Below are 18,985 nucleotides of genomic sequence, written 5' to 3' on the forward strand. Positions count from 1 at the left end.
TACGCAGTACAGTTACACACTGATATTTTTTTGTAGGATCCCAAATCACATCCTACTCTTCTTCAGTGATGTCTACAGCAAGTTTATTTTTCCACACCTGTGCTACAGCATGGATGCTCATTACATCCAACACACCCGTTTGATTCAACGCACTGTAAAGATGAGATATGGCTTTCTTGGCTGGGAGAAGTAACTGCTGATATCCTGCTTTTAATATTGAAAGTAGTTTTTTGGGGGGTTTTGAAGTCTGAGAACTGAATGTATCTAAAAAAGAAAGTAAAGTTGGGGAGATTTATTGTTTACCACAACGATGCCTGTAAATCTGTCTTTCTCTTCATTCAAATGGAGAGTGAGACAGAATGAAGACATAAAACAGGAGCCTTTAATCTGTATCCTTTAATAACAAATTGTGTTTTTGTTGATGTTTGTTGCCTGATGAGCATTAGCCTAAATCATTTCTGATATGCTGTAAGTCATTAGAAACAGACACAATATTGAGTAATCCCTGTTTTTTTTGTTGCAGCTAATTATGCAGAGACGTGCACGGCAGGTCTTACCACACTGCCGTTGATGAAGTAGATGATAAAAAGATGTGTTCGGCTGAAGAACGAGAAATCCAGTCTCCACTCAATGATCAAGCTGGGGGAGAGAGAGAGAAACTGAAAACAAACCAACACTCATTATTGTCGATGGGGCCCGGAGGCCAGTATGTGGGTGGGGACCCGAATCAAGAGACAGGCGGAGGGTTTTTCGCAAGCTTTATTATAAACAGAGAGATAAGCAATGACACAGCGTGGAAATGTGGCAGCGAGAAGATGGTTTCTGAATTTGAAGCTTACTTTGCAGGTTAGAAGCGTAAGGTTCTGCTTACCACAGTTAGGTAGCTGACGAACTGGCCAGTCTCCATAGCCAGTCTTGTTAATGCTCGCACTCAGGGGGGTTCAGGCCTATGCAGGACAGTAGTGATGACAGGGTCTCTCATTGGTACATCCCACACTTTATGATAGGTTGTGCTACTGGCTTTAAGTTGGCCTCTAGTGTTGTTCGCCATCCAGTCCATCCATAAAGATAATGCATGCACTGTAATGACTTTGAACTGGTGGCGAATACATCAAATAGAAGTGCTGCCTCGCTGATTGCTGTCAATGGATATTGGCGAATGGCTATAGCCTGGAAATATGGTGCACCTAGCATTCAGCAAATATACAACATGTAAACATAATACATGCATACTACATAATATAGTGTGGAAAAACTGAGTATCAATATACAAATGCATCAGATATCAGCAAATATCTCATACATTGTCTCGCGATTCTACTGCTGATCTTCACTGCAGCCTGAGTAAAGGAAAGTTGTGCAGAAAGTGATGCATGCATTATCAGTGCATGTATTTATTGGTAGAGCACTGAGTGGTTTGTTTGAGCGTTTTATCAGATATATTGAGTCCCTGAAACTTCCTGTTGTCTCATGGTACAGAAAAAAACCCCAATCTATTAACCACCTCGTTGTTGATCATTTTCCCAGTTTCTAAGAAATGGTTTGAATATGCAGATGAGAACGAGACTTAAAGCAGGGTGATCGGACCGATCATTCAGACATCTTCTGAAACATCAGGATCATCAGGTCTACAGTGAAGTCAGCATGAAGACGCTCAGCCTGACAGTGGGACTGCTGCTCGTGCTGCTCACCGTTTACCACAGCGATGCCTGTAAGTCTGCTTCTTGTACTTGTGTTAGATCAGACGAGAGTGAGACTGAGCGAGTTCATGGTCATGAAGACCAGTGTTGATCTTAAGATTTTCACTCTCACTCTTTAAAGTCAGATTGAATCCTCTGAGTAAACAAGTGTGGTCACATGTCCTTCACTGAGACAGATTTTTTGAAAACTTAAATTATTTTTTCTATTTTCTATGTATCTCTGTCTTTTATGTCTTTGCTTAATAATCTTGCTCCAAGACATAAAATAAGAGCCTTCAAATGGTACCTTTCATTAAGATAAAACAAATTGTATTTTGTTACTTAATGAAGCATTAAACTTCATTATATCTGGTATGTTGGAGAAGCAGCCACAGCACTGAGTAATCCCTGTTTTTCTGTTACAGCTAAGGCAATGAATGGACCCGACTTTTGTTGTTTTCACTTCTTTGACAAACGGATCCCAAAGGCGAACATCGTCTCCATCGTGAAAACTCACAGAAAATGCCTCACACCAGCATTTGTGTAAGTTTGTCTTTCACTGTCTCTTTGATTCGATCACTAATGTTTGCCAAGAAGTCGCGTATAAGCAATGTATGATCGTCCACATTGAAGCCGTAACTCTGCTATTAACTGCAAAATATGTGAATATGAGAGCAAAATAATGATACTGACTTTTCTACAGGATCAAGACACCCAGAAGAGATTTCTGCGTGAGACACAATGAGACTTGGGCAATGGAACAATTTGTCAAACAAGAGAGAGGAACAACTAAACCAACGCCATAGTCAACAGCTCAAACATCTTTCATGACTCCGATGAATGCTACAAGCCGAAATGCATCAGTCACTCCATGAAGTTGCTTCAGAAACTTTTTATTTTTTGCATTATCACAATATCAGCCTAATAATTAGTGGATTATGTCAAACCTCTGGCAAATAAATTTCAGTATTTAGTTAATGAACAAAGCTATTGGAGCACATCTGAATCTTTGAATTCAGGTCTTTTCTGTTTTATTGCCGCAGGTGTATAAAATCCACCAAAATGCCATTTAGTCTGTACAAACACTTGTGAACGACTGAGTTGTGTTATGTTGACCCAGCTTGATGTGACAATATCTCAAAGAGCTTCATCTAATGAGGAAAGTTTATAATGCAACAATATATAAAAAACATGTATTGAATCATTTGCTTTCACTATGCCATTTAAACGCTGCATTGTTTTTGCTTCATTCTGCATTAAAGTTTCATTTCACAAAACTGAGCGACTGAACCTGGAACAACATTTATTATGATGATGCGGGAACAACACCGACACGAGGATATCAGATCGTGCTTCTTTTTAACAGTGAGGCAAACCATGACAAGTATAGTGGAACAAGAGGCATTTATTCACCATATAGCTCAGGACATGACAATGAGTGATTTTTCAAGCCTTCTCTCTTCACAAAGCAACAACCATCACCCTGACTAATTGAAGCTGGCATCCTTAAATACTCTCAGCTGTCAGGCTAAACCATTATTCCACTAACAGGTGAGTTCTAAAATCCCACCCCTCCACCACGTTATACAATACATACATTTCAATGAATAAATATATACATACATTTTATATTTTCATATTAATAAATATTTTACACTTCTGACACCATATCCATTATTATAAAAACACCAAAACCCCCAAGACAAACGATTCTCCACACTCTATTAACTCATGGCCTCTCCCAGAACCAATTAATGGTGTCTGAAGTCCCAGAAACGTTTGCCCCTAAACCCTGAAGAAGATACAGGAAAGAAAGGTGAGTAATCACCAGTGTTGGGAAGGTTACTTTTAAAATGTATTCCATTACAGAATACAGAATACATGCCCCAAAATGTATTCTGTAACGTATTCCGTTACGTTACTCAATGAGAGTAATGTATTCTGAATACTTTGGATTACTTAATATATTATCATGCTGTTTACAACTACATGAATGTACTATTGCTGTGATTTATTACTGTTACTGAAGGTCCGCGGCTCCGAACCGTAGTAAAGGGACCTCTGGCTAATACGGTGGGTTCTGTGTCGGCTCGTAGCCGAAAACTAGCTTTACTTTGTTGTCTGGGTCAACTTTGCTAGCAGAGACAGAGAGAGGCGATGAAAGGCTGCTCCAACAGAACTTATTGTTTTTGGAGGAAAACACGAACACGGTGTACAGTCGAGTCTTAATAGCTTACTTACAACTGGGCTCGTCAGGCACTCTTCTTGGCTGCAGTGGTTATTATTATATTTACATGCTTCCAGCTCCCGTTTTTGCTCGATGACAGCTCGTACTTTTCCTTTTTCTCCCTCCCTCGCTCACAGACACATAACGGGTATGGCAGTCCATTCTCCCTGCAGCACGGACTACACTGCCCATGATGCTACATTCTTTAGAGCTATACCTGTAGCATTCTGCCTATTAGCTTAGCACAACAACAACAAAAAGGCCTCTCTCAGCCAGGAAACACGCAGAGAGAGACCGTCAACCTGTAACCATGGCAACCATAACGCTGCCGCCTGGAACAACAGGACGTAGCTGTCAAACAAAACCCAAACAGTCCTGACCCGCCACAATATGAAACAGGGAAGTACCGCCATGTAATCCATTTATTTCAACAAAGTAACTGTATTCTAAATACCACCTTTTTAAACGGTAACTGTAACGGAATACAGTTACTCATATTTTGTATTTTAAATACGTAACCGCGGTACATGTATTCCGTTACTCCCCAACACTGGTAATCACGTCTCGGTCACTTCTTTGCACCACCTTTATTTCTAGACTTGTCACACACAGGCTGTATCCCAATTCAGGGTCTGCAGCCTTAAAGTACGCAGCCTTAACGGTCCTCAAGGGCCGCGTACTCAAAGGCCGGAAGTGCGAGGCTTGTGAAATGGGGCGGTCTAGCCTCCGTTGCGCTGCCCAGGTTGCCTAGCAACCATGATACTAACAGCTGGAAACGTTTCATACAGCTTTGTTTGACAGAAATGAAGGAGAAAATCTTTTGTTCATTTGTTTGTTTGTTTCTACATGAGCTTTGATCATTCTCTGTAAGATTAAGCTCAGCTATTGAACGGCGTATATTTTAAAGTAAAGGCTTTAAAACCAAGTTAGTACAAACGTCACTAATGTCACATAACTTTGCCGACATGTGGCCAACAGGAATGTTTTAATGTTCTTCGTTATTAAACATTTGCACATAAATAAGTGACATAATATTCAGTACTTACTTTAAGTTTACTCTTCAGGCGCCCCTCATCCGCCGTTTTTTTTCGGCAAAATTATCCACACCCACCGCCGCGCTATGCATTCTGGGATATGTTGGGCCACGAAGTCTACACCGCCACGTCCTTAAAATTCAGGGAAATGAAGGACACATTTGAGGGCCGCATTTCGAGCAGCCTTCGAATTGGGACAGCCTTCGTCACGTCGCTGTGACGTAATCGGCCTTAAAATGCGGCCTTTAAGGCTGCAGACCCTGAATTGGGATACAGCCACACATTTGCGTTAGTTCTCCTTACTGGTAAACCTTATTTGCTCTCAATCACAACCTTTCCTTTTCACAGACAACCACCACATTTCTTGAGGAGGAGCAGCTGTGCAGGACCTGGAACAAAGGCTACCAACTAATTTTAAAATGCACAATAAATATTCAATAAATAATTAAACTTGTGTGCAAATCTATGCGTAAAGTGCAACATAAGGTGCTTTTAATAAAGTGAAAAGTGTGCCCCTAAACTGCTATACAAATTATCATATAAATGGTAGTAAGGGAGTCCTCTTTCTTTCACCCGTCTTTAAAAAAAATGCAGCAAGCTTGAACACCTTAATATTACAGCTCAGGATAGGAAAGCGTTTTTCAATTTCTTCCATCATACAATCTATAACTGGGTAGAATATTTTGATTCTGAACATTTGTTTGCTGTGTGGGTCTACATGCGGTCCAAGGCAAGAAGTAACAAGAGAATCATTAAGTTTTCTTGCTTTCTTTTTCCCACAATATCAGTCGACAGGTCATCAAAGAAGGATTCAGTAGAGTAATGAACCACTGTCTCCTTATGCGATTCAACTAGATTTATAGCCTTAGACAGGTCAACAGTTTTGGACTGAAGCATTTCTGATAACACGTTAGATTCCCTAAGAGTGTAAGGCTTCCAACAAAATATCACATCCATCTGAACCAGAGTCCCCATCTGCTTCAACAGCTCTCTGTGCATTGGTCTCTGATGAGATCTCTTTTAGTACGCACAAAATAACCAGCAATCTGTCCATGATATTGCAGCACACTATATGTCAAGAAGATCCGTACATATTACAAAAGCACTGCAGTTCTCTTGGTGCCCCATGAAACACTTCCTGCTGCACTGTCAGTCCTGTGGATGAAAGATGCAGGTATGAATGTGTATAATCGTTCTAGTAAAGAAAATACATTTCCTGCATTGGGAACTGTCCTTTATCCATCCTGGTACACCAGAATATGACCCACTCTTCACAGATGCTCCGTCATACTCTTGGTATGTTTTTAGTAGCAGAGAATATTAGAATTTCTGTTTTTGTCTTAATGTATGTCTAGTTTTTAAGCACCTGTTTCTGGCGATACATTGTCATACATTACAGTCATCTGAGTTTTACAGAACCCATCCATTTCCATCCATTTTCTTTCTCTTATCCGGGGCCGGGTCGTGGGGGCAGCAGCCCAAGCAGAGAAGCCCAGACCTCCCTCTCCCCAGCCACCTCCTCCAGCTTATCCGGGGGAACACCAAGGCGTTCCCAGACCAGCCAAGAGATATCATCTCTCCAGCCTGTTCCGGGTCTGCCCCGGGGCCTCCTCCCCGTGGGACAAGCCTGGAAAACATCTCCCTTGTCAGATGCCCGAACCACCTCAACTGGCTCTACTCTAGCAGCAGTGGCTCTACTCTGAGCCCCTCCCGAATGGCCGAACCTCTCACCCTATCCTATCTCTAAGGGAGAGGCCAGCCACCCTTCGGAGGAAGCTCATTTCCGCTGCTTGTATTTGCAATGTATTTTGGTCCCTACCCACAGCTCGTGACCATAGGTGAGGGTAGGGGCGTGGATTGACCGGTAAATTGACAGCTTCGCTTTTACATTCAGCTCTCTCTTCACCACAACAGGCCGGTACAGGGTCCGCATCACTGCAGCCGCTGCACCAATCCGTCTGTCTATCTCCTGCTCCCTTCTCCCATCACTCGTGAACAAGACCCCGAGATACTTAAACTCCTCTACTTGGGGCAGGAACTCGACCCTGACCTGGAGTGGGCACTAGCCCAAGTGGAGGAGTTTTCACAGAACCCACTGACTTTAAACATTGCTTTCTTCCAATGACGATACCCCACAGCTGAAGTAAATACACAGTAACAAGAGTCTCTGCTCTGGGGACATCCCAACCAAGTTTTGTGGCGTTCTGGTGCAGCCTTGAAATGTCTTAGGAAACCTCAGATCACGTGGCTGTGGGGCCTTCACTTTTGAATTTGGATATGTTTAAATTAACATACAAAAAAGAAAAATATTCCAAAACTCTGCACAATAATAGACTTGGAGGAGAGAAAGAGAAATTCAAAACAAAGGACACATGACATTTTTAACAAGAAGAATCACACTGAGCGGGTCACAATCTCAGCATTTGAAATCTTCTATTGCAGTTCCCTGGTTAAAGGTCAGCATGAACAATGATGAATGTGTTTACATTTAATCAAAGCCACAGTCTTTCTCTAACTTTAACTACAGTACTTGTAGTTGCTTAAAACTATGAGGTGGGATCAGTTATAACTGTGCCTCCAATGCAGCTTGAAATATGGTGCAGCAAGCATTCAGACAAATATGCAACATGTAAACATAAAACATCCATAATACATGTTTTTGTGTGGAAAAGTGAGTATCAATACACAAATGCATTTTTAACATTTTGTCTGCAGAAAATGATTTGTGTAACGTGAACTGATGCACATCAGACATAAGCAAATGTCTGTGATTCTTCTGCAGCCTGAATAAAGGAAAGTTGCGCAGAAAGTGATGATTAAGGAATATTGAGGAAAATTATGAAATTACAGAACAGGGGTCCGTTCTTCGTACCTCGCTAAGTAAGTTAGCTGGATTTGATTGTTGACGATTTCGCGTGATCTTGGATCGTTCGGTTCTCCGAAGCTCATCCGGGACTTGCTGTCATAGCAACAGATCCGTAAGCGTAAACCTGCTTGGGAGCAGGCTTACTTTATGTAAACAGGATTAGTACGGAGCCCCGCAGGGGACATGGGAGAAAAAAAAAATTAAGACGGACTTTTGCGAGATCTCGCAAAAGTTTTGCGAGATCTCGCAAAACAAACTCGGGATCTCGCAAAACTTTTGCGAGATCTCGCAAACGTTTTAGCCGCATTCTTCGGACGCTGGCTCGAAGCCAACCGGGCGGTCGAGGCACGATGTGCCGGGAAAGCGGTGTTCCTTCCGGCTGTAGTAGGTCTCGACCTCCCATTAGCTCGAAGCTAACGGGAGGTCAAGACCTCCCGTTAGCTTCGAGCTAATGGGAAGAATGCGGCTAAAACTTTTGCGAGATCTCGCAAAAGTTTTGCGAGATCTCGCAAAAGTTTTGCGAGATCCCGAGTTTGTTTTGCGAGATCCCGAGTTTGTTTTGCGAGATCTCGCAAAAGTTTTGCGAGATCCCGAGTTTGTTTTGCGAGATCTCGCAAAAGTTTTGCGAGATCCCGAGTTAGTTTTGCGAGATCTCGCAAAAGTCCGTCTTAATTTTTTTTTCTCCCATGTCCCCTGCGGGGCTTCGTAGATTAGATTGCGGCCACTCAGGTATGTCCGCTTCATTTATACGAAAGCAACAGCGATATTTTTCCACTGTTTTTCCATAAATAAATATTATCAATGTAACTAAAGATAATGCAGTATTTGATTCTTTTATTGATTTCATACAGATACATACAGGTCATTTCCTTAAAAAAAGGGAAATGTACTATTAATCATTCTATTTCATGTATTTGATTATTTCAGATGTAATTCATATTTTAGAGTAGTAATAGTAAATTACTTCGTGTAATCAAGATGAGAGACCATGGCTATAAAAGCGAAGGTGGATTTGGGAAGTCTGTCGCAGCCATGTCCTGTCCGTTTGTACGCGAGCATCCCATTGCGGAAGGTGCAAGATTGATAAGGAGAGTTTTCAGAATTCAGCGTATATTGCGGGATAGACAGGATCCTTTAGCTCAGCGCGACAGTGTGCTCATAGAGAGAGATCAATTTTCCGGTGAGGGTATTATTTACTTAACCAACTTGTTGGATCCCTATGTTAAGAGTTCCACTCACCGTAGTCGGGCATTAACAACTGCACAAACTGTGTGCATTGCCTTGCGTTTCTTTGCGAGTGGCACGTTTCTGTACGCTGTTGGAGACGCAGAGAACATTGGCAAAAGTGCTGTCTGCCGTTCCATTCGCAAAGTATACCTGGCACTCAAGCATTTCCTGGGTGTGTTTGTGGTTTTTCCAAGCCACTTAAGACCACAGGTTGTCAAACAGGGCTTTTTTTCTATTGCAGGTACATTAAATTCGATAATGAATGTGATGCAATCATGACCTATGTCTGTAACTATAGCTCGATTGTCCGCAGGCTTCCCTAATGTGATTGGTACCATAGACTGCACACACATTGCGATCAAGGCCCCCCCAGGCCCCAATGAAGGGGATTTTGTCAATCGAAAGGGGGTTCACATTATAAATGTGCAGGTGAGTAATACTAATATTTTAGATGGTAAATATAAAGAAAAGGAGTGTGTTCACATATAATGAAATCTCTTAGATGGTGTGTGACTCTATGCGCCATATCACAAATGTGGAAGCTAAATGGCCCGGATCAGTGCATGACTCAAGAATTTTCAGAGAGTCAGGGTTATGCACATTATTTGAGCGTGGTAAGAAAAAGAGACTTATTTTGATATTTCATACTTATTTTGGGCCTAACATAACAGCATTTCTCCATTACACAGGGGCCTACGATGGGATTCTCCTTGGAGACAGGGGTTATGCATGCAGGCAGTACTTCATGACACCGTTCCCTGACCCCAACCCTGGGCCACAAACCCGCTACAATGCAGCTCTAGCCAGGACAAGGGCACGCATTGAAATGACCTTTGGGCAAATAAAGGGAAGATTTCAGTGTCTGAAAAGTCTGAGGGTTGCACCTGACAGGGCATGTGACATTATTGTTGCATGTGCCGTACTGCACAACATTGCCACCATCAGAAAGGAGAGGACTCCTGTGGTGGAGGTGCAGCCTGATGATGACCTCCAGCCAGTGCACTTGGACCAACCTAGTGGCAGAGCTGCACGGGACAGAATTGTGCAACACAATTTCGAATATTAAAAACATGACAAAAGATATTTTTCATTGAAATTTATTTGAGCATCTTTTTCTGTCTCATCAAAAAAAAGCCAGTCATCATTTGCCAGGAAAAAAATCATATATACTGTATCACGCAAGGTCATCAATAGTGCTCTGTATGAAAGTGTATTTTTACTTACTCTGAAGTTCCTTTTGAAGCAACTCGATTTCTAGTTGAACTTTTTGCCTCATTAGAGCTTGAAGTTCGATTTCACCTAGAAGCTTTTGTTTCTTTAGCTCAGTATACTCCATTTTTTGCTGGAGACTTCTCTTATAGAGCAAACGAATGTCACCCTGTTTCAATTGTAGAGACAACATTTAACGGTTAATACATGTCATATAGGAAGTAAAATTAATTACAAGACTGCCCACCTCTGTATCAGGCCTCTCTGCCTGCAAATCATACTGCAGTCAGAAACACATAGAAGTACACAAGTAGATACAAATTCAGGCCAAATTATGCATGCACTTACAGGGACTTCCTCCAAACCAAAGTCATCTGACAGGGTTGCTTCACTGTCCTGTGCAATGGAAACAAAATGGTGTTACAAAGGGATGTGGTACAGCCTATTGGTCTAAATAATAATAAAAAAAAAGATTATATATATATATATATATATATATATACACATATATATATATATATATATATATATCTCCCAACTTACTGTGCATGCTTCAGTCACCCCTTGCATGGGAACAGGTAAAAGTGATGGAGTGTTATGTAAAACTACACACAAAAAAACCCACAATGTCAATAAATGTCAAAGTACAAAAAGCATTTTAATTAAGGCAACAACCAAATATTTTACATTGTACAAATAGAATTATGAGCTCATTTACCAGTTATGAAGGTGCTGCTGCTACTGAACCCCGGCTGCTGGCCCCCAGGGATGCCCTCAACAATCGGTCTGGTGGCAGTCAACCCTAGGGCCAGCTCCTCTGCCGGGGTGTGACGAGGGGATGCAGGACCACCACCTGTCTTTTTTTGCTCTGCCCTTTTCTTGGTTGCTGTTATAAACAAACAAACAGATTATTTCAGGGTCTCTTTTCAAGAGACTAAAAGCAATATAAGTGATAAATATTACCATTCTGTAGAATATTCTTATATTTCACTTTTACTTGTTCCCATGTTCTAGTGGGTCCTGTTGTGGCTCTAATGTAAAAGAGGATATAATGTAATATAATATAATAAATTACTTACGAGTTTAATTTGTCAGCAACTTTCTGCCAGCCCTCTCTCCTTGCTTTTGCAGCCTTTGCAGTGTTCCCTTGCGTTTTAATGAAACTCTGAAACTCCTGAAATCCCTCAATCAAGAGTTCTTGCTCTGCTGCTGAAAAATACTGAGCGCGCTCCTTCAACATTTTCGCTGACCAATCAAAGGGTTGCCGATCAATGTTTCTACTATCGATGCGTAGCCCCTTTTAAGCCACCCAGTGATATCACATTACTTCATCCAGCTGTACTAATCGTCAACAACAGGTGTGTTCGGAGAACCGGAATAGCGAGCTCAAAGTTGGCGCGATGATTTGATCTTGGATGTAGTAAGCGAGGTACGAAGAACGCAGGCCTTCGCAGCCTACGTGGGCCGGGTCCTCAGAAGGTCGGGTAGGCCGGAAGTAAACGGCTGGGGAAATTGGACGGTCTAGCCTTCTGATTAGCGTCACCGCTGTCTCGGTGGAGTTTAATAAACTCGGCCGTCTGCTCCTTGCTATCTAAAATATAACAGGACACTGGCGTAAATTCTCGACTGTCTCACACTTCTGTTTAATCAGTTTTCTGTTTGACGTTTATTCAGCTGTGTGAAAATCCCAGAGGAACCCACCCGGGGGATTAATAAAGTTTTATTTTATCTAATCTAATAACTTTAATCTCGGCCAAACTGATTTACTCACGAACAAATAAAACACTGAAAAAAGCCCAACAATATCATTTTTAGGTTGTCTAAGTGACTTATATATTACGTTTAACCTGAGTAGCGAAACTCCGCGGTGATCTGAAAATGATGTGCCGGGAGTTGTGCCGTTCTCAGCAGCTTCAGTGACCCTCGAGCTCCCAGCTTGTTATCGAGCTGGTGGGTAGCAGATGCTCCGAAAACGTCGAAGCACTTTTGCAAATATGCGATATCTTGATAAACCGAGCAGATATTTGATGTTTACACAGCTACTTTCTCGCTTGAAAATATGTTAAAAGTTTATTTTGTGACCCAGAAAGATTAGTAAGAGTAATTTTAAAACTTAGTAGCGGCCGCCATTATTGGAAACTGGAGTTTGGCTGTGAATTCTGGGATATGGTAGGCCACGAAGGACACACCCGACCCATCCTTCAAATTCGGGGGACGAAAAGGGGGACGCATTTGTCGGCTGCATTCGGAGGAGTCTACCAATTTGGACAGCCTTCGGCGCGTCGCTGTGACGTAATCGGTCTACAAATGCAGCCTCAGGAGGATGCAGCCCATGAATTTGGACACGACCATAGAGAGATAGAGGGAAAAATACAATAGACTAGTGTACAAATTGGTACTTTTTGCCCGAGTATAAGCGAATGAGTGACATACAGAAAAACACGGCAACTGGCATTACATGAGCAAATAAAAAGTATTTCATCTTGAACTGTTTTGTGGGTTTCATTTTAAGACTACTTTAAGTGTGTTAGTGGGGAGATAAACTATACAGACTATAAACAGAGACATTAAATGAGATTAGATTAGTTAAACGTTAATTAAAATGTGGGAAAATCAACTACAGACAGGTAGATGCTGTGAGCTTTAATTATCCAGTCAGAAAGGATGATTTTAAAGTCATCAACTGACTCCAACTGCCCAGAACAGAAAAACCTGTGTGCCAATCACAATGCTCTACTTAGTTGGCATATACTAACTACTGACAAACTATTAATCTGTGGCAAAACCCTGTCAAATCTGTCTTATTGTACCTATTGAAAAAGTTAATCTTACTACAACTGGTTAGATGCAGCAGACATTTTTAGGTTTAACCTTGGCAGAGTGAGAGAGAGCTGGTTAAGCAGGCAGGTGTGAGCCTGGTTGCTATAGTGACTGCACCTAATGGCACGCACACAGACATGCGCCTCACTTCTGCTGCTTAAAATGAACAGAAAAGTCAGCCCAAAACAAATCGTTCCCAAATGAAAAGTACAAGTCGTATTGACAAAATTCTTTCACCGTGAGCACCAGCAATGTCTAGTCTACTGATTTCTCAGTTTTCATGCCTGTGGAGTTTATTATATGGACATGGTGACAGTGTAAAGACAGCCTGTACTTCTGATTTTCAAACAAACTTTCTGAGCCATTTTAACATTGGAGTCTATGGAAGAGTTGGAGGGAGGAGGCTGTGCATTGGTGACATTTATGAAAGAACCATAACACCTATTACAATAATACACCCATTGGATGAAAGAGGACAGCGATGGCTACGGTTTGAGGGTAAAATGATGGCTGTAGAGCGAACATTGTGGACACAGCAGCAGTTTTAAGAAAAGATTTTAAGATTAATTCCCCCCCTCCTCTCACTCTGGCAGTTGAGCTGTCTCACTCTAGCGCCAACATTCCGTCCCATACACACCCATTATAAACTCTGAAACGGCTGAAAAAAAAGGATGAAACTTAAACTGGAACTGAAGAAAAAGTATAATAGATATTGAAAATATAAATGCAAGTTGAATAGTTGAATGTTTTGGCTTCGTTTTAAAGTTTGAATGGTGGCTCTATGTCAACGTATGTGGAAGTGGTAAGAGTTTAAAGAGGAGTAAGTTGAATGAGAATTTGAAGGGTCTTTCCACTGAAATACATGGGAAATTTTTGTTGAATAAAGTTGAATAATTTTAAAAATATAAATGTTAAAAATGAGAAAAATAGAAGCTAAAAGCTAAAAATAACAGAATAAAACTTGATTCACCTAAAAAAAAAAGAATCCTCATTCAATTATGTCATGTGACAGCCTAACTCCTATGACATCATACTACGATGGTTCTATGCCTTTGATCTGAAAGCCTTAAATAGGGGTGCAATCCTAAACATTCAGTCAGTTTATTCGCAGCACTCGTGTTTGCAGCATTCAAACATACGCCTTAGAAACATTTTGAAACAGTTTTACACAGTCATTTTATCAAGACTACAACATGTCTGAAAGAAAACACAGCAAAAAACAACAAGCTTACGCTGGCTGTCCTCTCGAGAGTGCACAGCCAAATTCCCCATCAGCTGAAAGTAGGCAGGTAAACCAAAATCTAGAGGACAGGATTAAACAAATCCAAGCAGAGAAGATTCAACTTGAAGAGCAGTGCAGACAAATGGAGACCCATAATAAACAGCTGGAAGAAAGGCACAATGGGTTTGTCAAGAACCAACAAGTCTTGCAAGTAAAGCTTAATGAAGCACTGCATAGAAATGTAGAAATGGTTCATGAGAAGAAACAACTGGACACTAAATACAGAGAACTGGAGGGCCGAAATAAAGACTTGGAAGAAAGGCACAATGGGTTTGTCAAGAACCAACAAGTCTTGCAAGTAAAGATTAATGAAGCACTGCACAGAAATGTAGAAATGGTTCATGAGAACAAACAACTGGACACTAAGTACAGAGAACTGGAGGCCCGAAATAAAGACTTGGAAGAAAGGCACAAGGAAATTCTCATGAACCAACAGAAGCAGCCCAACGTGGATAACATAAATGAGGGCTGGGGAATAATGTTTAATCAAGCAAAGCAGCGCATTGCAAGTCTGATGACAGAAAAGAAGCAGAACAGGCATGAGTTAAGAACAATGTCCTGCCAGCTTCAACAAGCACAAGCTGTTAATCTGGAGATCTATGGGAAACTCCAAGATGCTGTCAACTTGAAACAGCAGCTGCAAGTACAGCTTGATGAAGCCCTGGAGGAAAACCAAGAGCTTCTTCAAGAGAAGAAACAGCAGGACATAAAGGACAAAGACATGGAATGCAAACTTCACAACATGAAGAAACAAAATGATGTCTTGCAAGTAAAGATTAATGAAGCACTGCACAGAAATGCACAAGTGCTTCATGAGAAGAAACAACTGGACACTAAGTACAGAGAACTGGAAGGCCGAAATAAAGACTTGGAAGAAAGGCACAAGGAAATGCTGGTGAACCAACAGAAGCAGCCCAATGTGGATAACATAAATGAGGGCTGGGGAATAATGTTTAATCAAGCAAAGCAGCGCATTGCAAGTCTGATGACAGAAAAGAAGCAGAACAAGCATGAGTTAAGAACAATGTCCTGCCAGCTTCAACAAGCACAAACTGTTAATCTGGAAATCTATGGGAATCTCCAACACGCTGTCAACTTGAAACAGCAGCTGCAAGTACAGCTTGATGAAGCCCTGGAGGAAAACCAAGAGCTTCTTCAACAGAAGAAACAGCAGGACATAAAGGACAAAGACATGGAATGCAAACTTCACAACATGAAGAAACAAAATGATGTCTTGCAAGTAAAGATTAATGAAGCACTGCACAGAAATGCACAAGTGCTTCATGAGAAGAAACAACTGGACACTAAGTACAGAGAACTGGAAGGCCGAAATAAAGACTTGGAAGAAAGGCACAAGGAAATGCTGGTGAACCAACAGAAGCAGCCCAACGTGGATAACATAAATGAGGGCTGGGGAATAATGTTTAATCAAGCAAAGCAGCGCATTGCAAGTCTGATGACAGAAAAGAAGCAGAACAGGCATGAGTTAAGAACAATGTCCTGCCAGCTTCAACAAGCACAAGCTGTTAATCTGGAGATCTATGGGAAACTCCAAGATGCTGTCAACTTGAAACAGCAGCTGCAAGTACAGCTTGATGAAGCCCTGGAGGAAAACCAAGAGCTTCTTCAAGAGAAGAAACAGCAGGACATAAAGGACAAAGACATGGAATGCAAACTTCACAACATGAAGAAACAAAATGATGTCTTGCAAGTAAAGATTAATGAAGCACTGCACAGAAATGCACAAGTGCTTCATGAGAAGAAACAACTGGACACTAAGTACAGAGAACTGGAAGGCCGAAATAAAGACTTGGAAGAAAGGCACAAGGAAATTCTCATGAACCAACAGAAGCAGCCCAACGTGGATAACATAAATGAGGGCTGGGGAATAATGTTTAATCAAGCTAAGCAGCGCATTGCAAGCCTGATGACAGAAAAGAAGCAGAACAGGCATGAGTTAAGAACAATGTCCTGCCAGCTTCAACAAGCGCAAGCTGTTAATCTGGAGATCTATGGGAATCTCCAAGACACTGTCAACTTGAAACAGCAGCTGCAAGTACAGCTTGATGAAGCCCTGGAGGAAAACCAAGAGCTTCGTCAAGAGAAGAAACAGCAGGACATAAAGGAGAAAGACATGGAATGCAAACTTCACAACATGAAGAAACAAAATGAAGTCTTGCAAGTAAAGATTAATGAAGCACTGCACAGACATGCACAAGTGCTTCATGAGAAGAAACAACTGGACACTGAATACAGAGAACTGGAAGGCCGAAATAAAGACTTGGAAGAAAGGCACAAGGAAATGCTGGTGAACCAACAGAAGCAGCCCGACGTGGATAACATAAATGAGGGCTGGGGAATAATGTTTAATCAAGCAAAGCAGCGCATTGCAAGTCTGATGACAGAAAAGAAGCAGAACAGGCATGAGTTAAGAACAATGTCCTGCCAGCTTCAACAAGCACAAGCTGTTAATCTGGAGATCTATGGGAAACTCCAAGACGCTGTCAACTTGAAACAACAGCTGCAAGTACAGCTTGATGAAGCCCTGGAGGAAAACCAAGAGCTTCTTCAGGAAAAAGAGCAACTGGAAAAAATACAGGAGAAGAAAAACAAGCACAATTAGAAGAACTGGAGAAAAAATGCAAGAAACTTGAGGAGGAAATTACAGTTACAACCGAAGAACTGAAAACCCTCATCCTACAGAAAAAAAGAGCTCCAGGAACAGTGCCTGAAAAAGAAGAAGGAACGCTGGTTTTTCAGGAGGAGGGACCCTCCTGCTTCCTCACTGGATCATGAGGCAGCATAGCCTGGTCTACCTCCACCACTTTCCTCATCTCCTCACCCCTATACCTCCCCTCTTGCCCTTTCTCTCCTTCCACCTCTCCATCATTCTCCATTTTTTCTTTCTCCCCTCCCTTCTTCATCCTTTTTCTTTTCTCCCTCCCCCCCACCCCAACTAGTCAAGGCAGATGACCCTCCCTGAGCCTGGTTCTGCAATAGGTTTCTTCCTTTAAAGGGAGTTTTTCCTATCCACCGTTGCCGAGTGGATTTAACCCGGATTTACGGTCAGATCCTGCTGTTTATGTCAGTGGAAAAATGACAACCACAAAAAACCTTCGACGCATGGTCTCTCTTGCAGCCTCGTGTTTGGAAAAATGTGCAGGTAAGCTACACACACACACACACACACACACACACACACACACTACAATGCTTCTTTAAAGATCTCGAAGCATTCAAAAATTTATTCAAAAACAATGTAATTGGCCAACAGAAGTATATTTCATCTTGTCTCCCTATATTGTCTCTCCATCACCCCCAACCGGTCGCAGCAGATGGCCGCCCCTTCTTGAGCCTGGTTCTGCTGGAGGTTTCTTCTTATAAAAGGAGTTTTTCCTCCCCACTGTTGCCTAGTGCTTGCTCAAAGGGGATCTTTTGATTGTTGGGTATTTTCCTGCTAATACTGTAGGGTTTTCACCTTACATTATAAAGCACCTTGAGGAGACTCTTGTTTTGCTGCGATGCTATATAATCTTAGATTTAACTGAATTTTAAAATCATCTATTATAGCATCACAGTAAAACAAAATGAAATGTAAAAAAACCTGACATAAAAAAATAGATTTACCATCAAATAAAAATCCTAATCTCAAACATATTCTGATTTTTCTTGTGTTTTATTGTGTTGTCAAGTATGAGGATTTTTAGTAGATCAGACTCTACTGTGTTAGAGAAAAGAGAAGCAGGTAGAACTGGGTTAATTTAGTGTCATTGTCTTTGGCAAACGTAATTAAAAGTTAATTACAAAACTCTTACTGCCTATATTCTACTCAATAAAGTTCATCTTATCTTATTCTGTTTTCATTGTGCCATTCTCTCTATACAGTTTTTGAATTTACACACTATAACGTACACGGCAGTTTGTTTCTGTGCTTCTGCAACCGTTTCTTAGCTTTTCCTATAAGGTATTTGTAATTAATTAAAAATATATATATTATTTTTTTGGCTTTAGTGGATTTCCGCTCAGGTAACTCGGCCATTATGCACTACCCAGTAAACAAAATGGCTAAACAGTATCTTAATGTCTGTCACTGGTCCGGAGGTGTATCAATTTCACGTTGACGAGCCATGAGCTTCTCCAAGATCTTTCCCATATTGTGTTCCATAAGAACACTCTGAGTACTCACAGCCCTTCCCAGCCCTTTGATCATCGCGGCTAGCCTTGTGGGGTTTTGAACAGCTGTAACCGCTTTCTTCAATTTCCCTTAAGCTAGGGCCAAGCCACCACCGATCAGCAAGAACCCCGTTATCATGGTTCTGAATAGGTAGATGTCTTTGATGTCCTCAATAGACAGTCCTGCCAGGCTCCTCGTCCTGAAGAGAGTGTCAACTGCATTAAGGGACCAGTTGATCAAATCCATAATTCTTCTTTAGGATTTAGAGAACAAGAATAAGAGGCTCTCTGACGGTTAGTTGGACGAGAGAAGTCAAGGATATAGAAGCATTAAACTGATTTTACATTGCCTTGTTATTCTAATCTTTATCTGTGTTTTGGACTCCAAACATTCACACCTGCTGTTGGTAACCAGAGTTCACAAGAGTGTAAGGCGTGTAGTTCAATAAAGTGATCGATGTGTTCACT

General features: G+C 41.4%; 2 protein-coding genes and 1 long non-coding RNA gene across 3 annotated transcripts; 2 read left to right on the plus strand and 1 right to left on the minus strand.

Annotated features, from left to right (window-relative positions):
• The first annotated feature begins 1,622 nt into the window (after positions 1–1,622).
• On the plus strand, positions 1,623–2,485 carry LOC148102302 (uncharacterized). Its single transcript, XR_015719213.1, has 3 exons — positions 1,623–1,711; positions 2,105–2,222; positions 2,383–2,485. It is a non-coding gene; the product is annotated as an uncharacterized LOC148102302 (long non-coding RNA).
• A 6,556-nt stretch (positions 2,486–9,041) lies between these two features.
• Positions 9,042–11,482, minus strand: LOC148102303 (uncharacterized). The gene is made up of 9 exons (XM_087842730.1): positions 11,322–11,482; positions 11,206–11,273; positions 10,961–11,128; positions 10,786–10,847; positions 10,591–10,638; positions 10,490–10,522; positions 10,258–10,411; positions 9,957–10,058; positions 9,042–9,121 (listed from the first exon to the last, which is right to left on the minus strand). The coding sequence occupies exons 1-9, from the start codon at positions 11,480–11,482 to the stop codon at positions 9,042–9,044; spliced, it is 876 nt and encodes a 291-aa protein (XP_087698856.1).
• Positions 11,483–13,958: 2,476 nt separating this feature from the next.
• Positions 13,959–18,001, plus strand: LOC148102304 (uncharacterized). The gene has a single exon (XM_087844548.1). It carries the CDS (start codon positions 14,256–14,258, stop codon positions 16,965–16,967), a length of 2,712 nt encoding a protein of 903 aa, XP_087700674.1. The 5' UTR covers positions 13,959–14,255; the 3' UTR covers positions 16,968–18,001.
• The last annotated feature ends 984 nt before the right edge of the window (positions 18,002–18,985 follow it).

This window comes from Neolamprologus brichardi, chromosome 7 (genome assembly GCF_056152115.1).
Source record: "Neolamprologus brichardi isolate AB-2024 chromosome 7, ASM5615211v1, whole genome shotgun sequence".
NCBI lineage: Eukaryota > Metazoa > Chordata > Actinopteri > Cichliformes > Cichlidae > Neolamprologus > Neolamprologus brichardi.

Excerpts from the sequence above, each read along its gene's own strand:
- LOC148102304 (XM_087844548.1), top strand. The coding sequence starts at position 14,256 with ATGTCTGAAAGAAAACACAGCAAAAAACAACAAGCTTACGCTGGCTGT.
- LOC148102303 (XM_087842730.1), bottom strand. The coding sequence starts at position 11,482 with ATGTTGAAGGAGCGCGCTCAGTATTTTTCAGCAGCAGAGCAAGAACTC. Across the intron at positions 11,274-11,321 it reads GTTGCTGACAAATTAAACTC|AGCCACAACAGGACCCACTA; the intron begins GTAAGTAATTTA and ends CTTTTACATTAG. Across the intron at positions 10,523-10,590 it reads TTGGTTTGGAGGAAGTCCCT|TATGATTTGCAGGCAGAGAG; the intron begins GTAAGTGCATGC and ends TTCTGACTGCAG.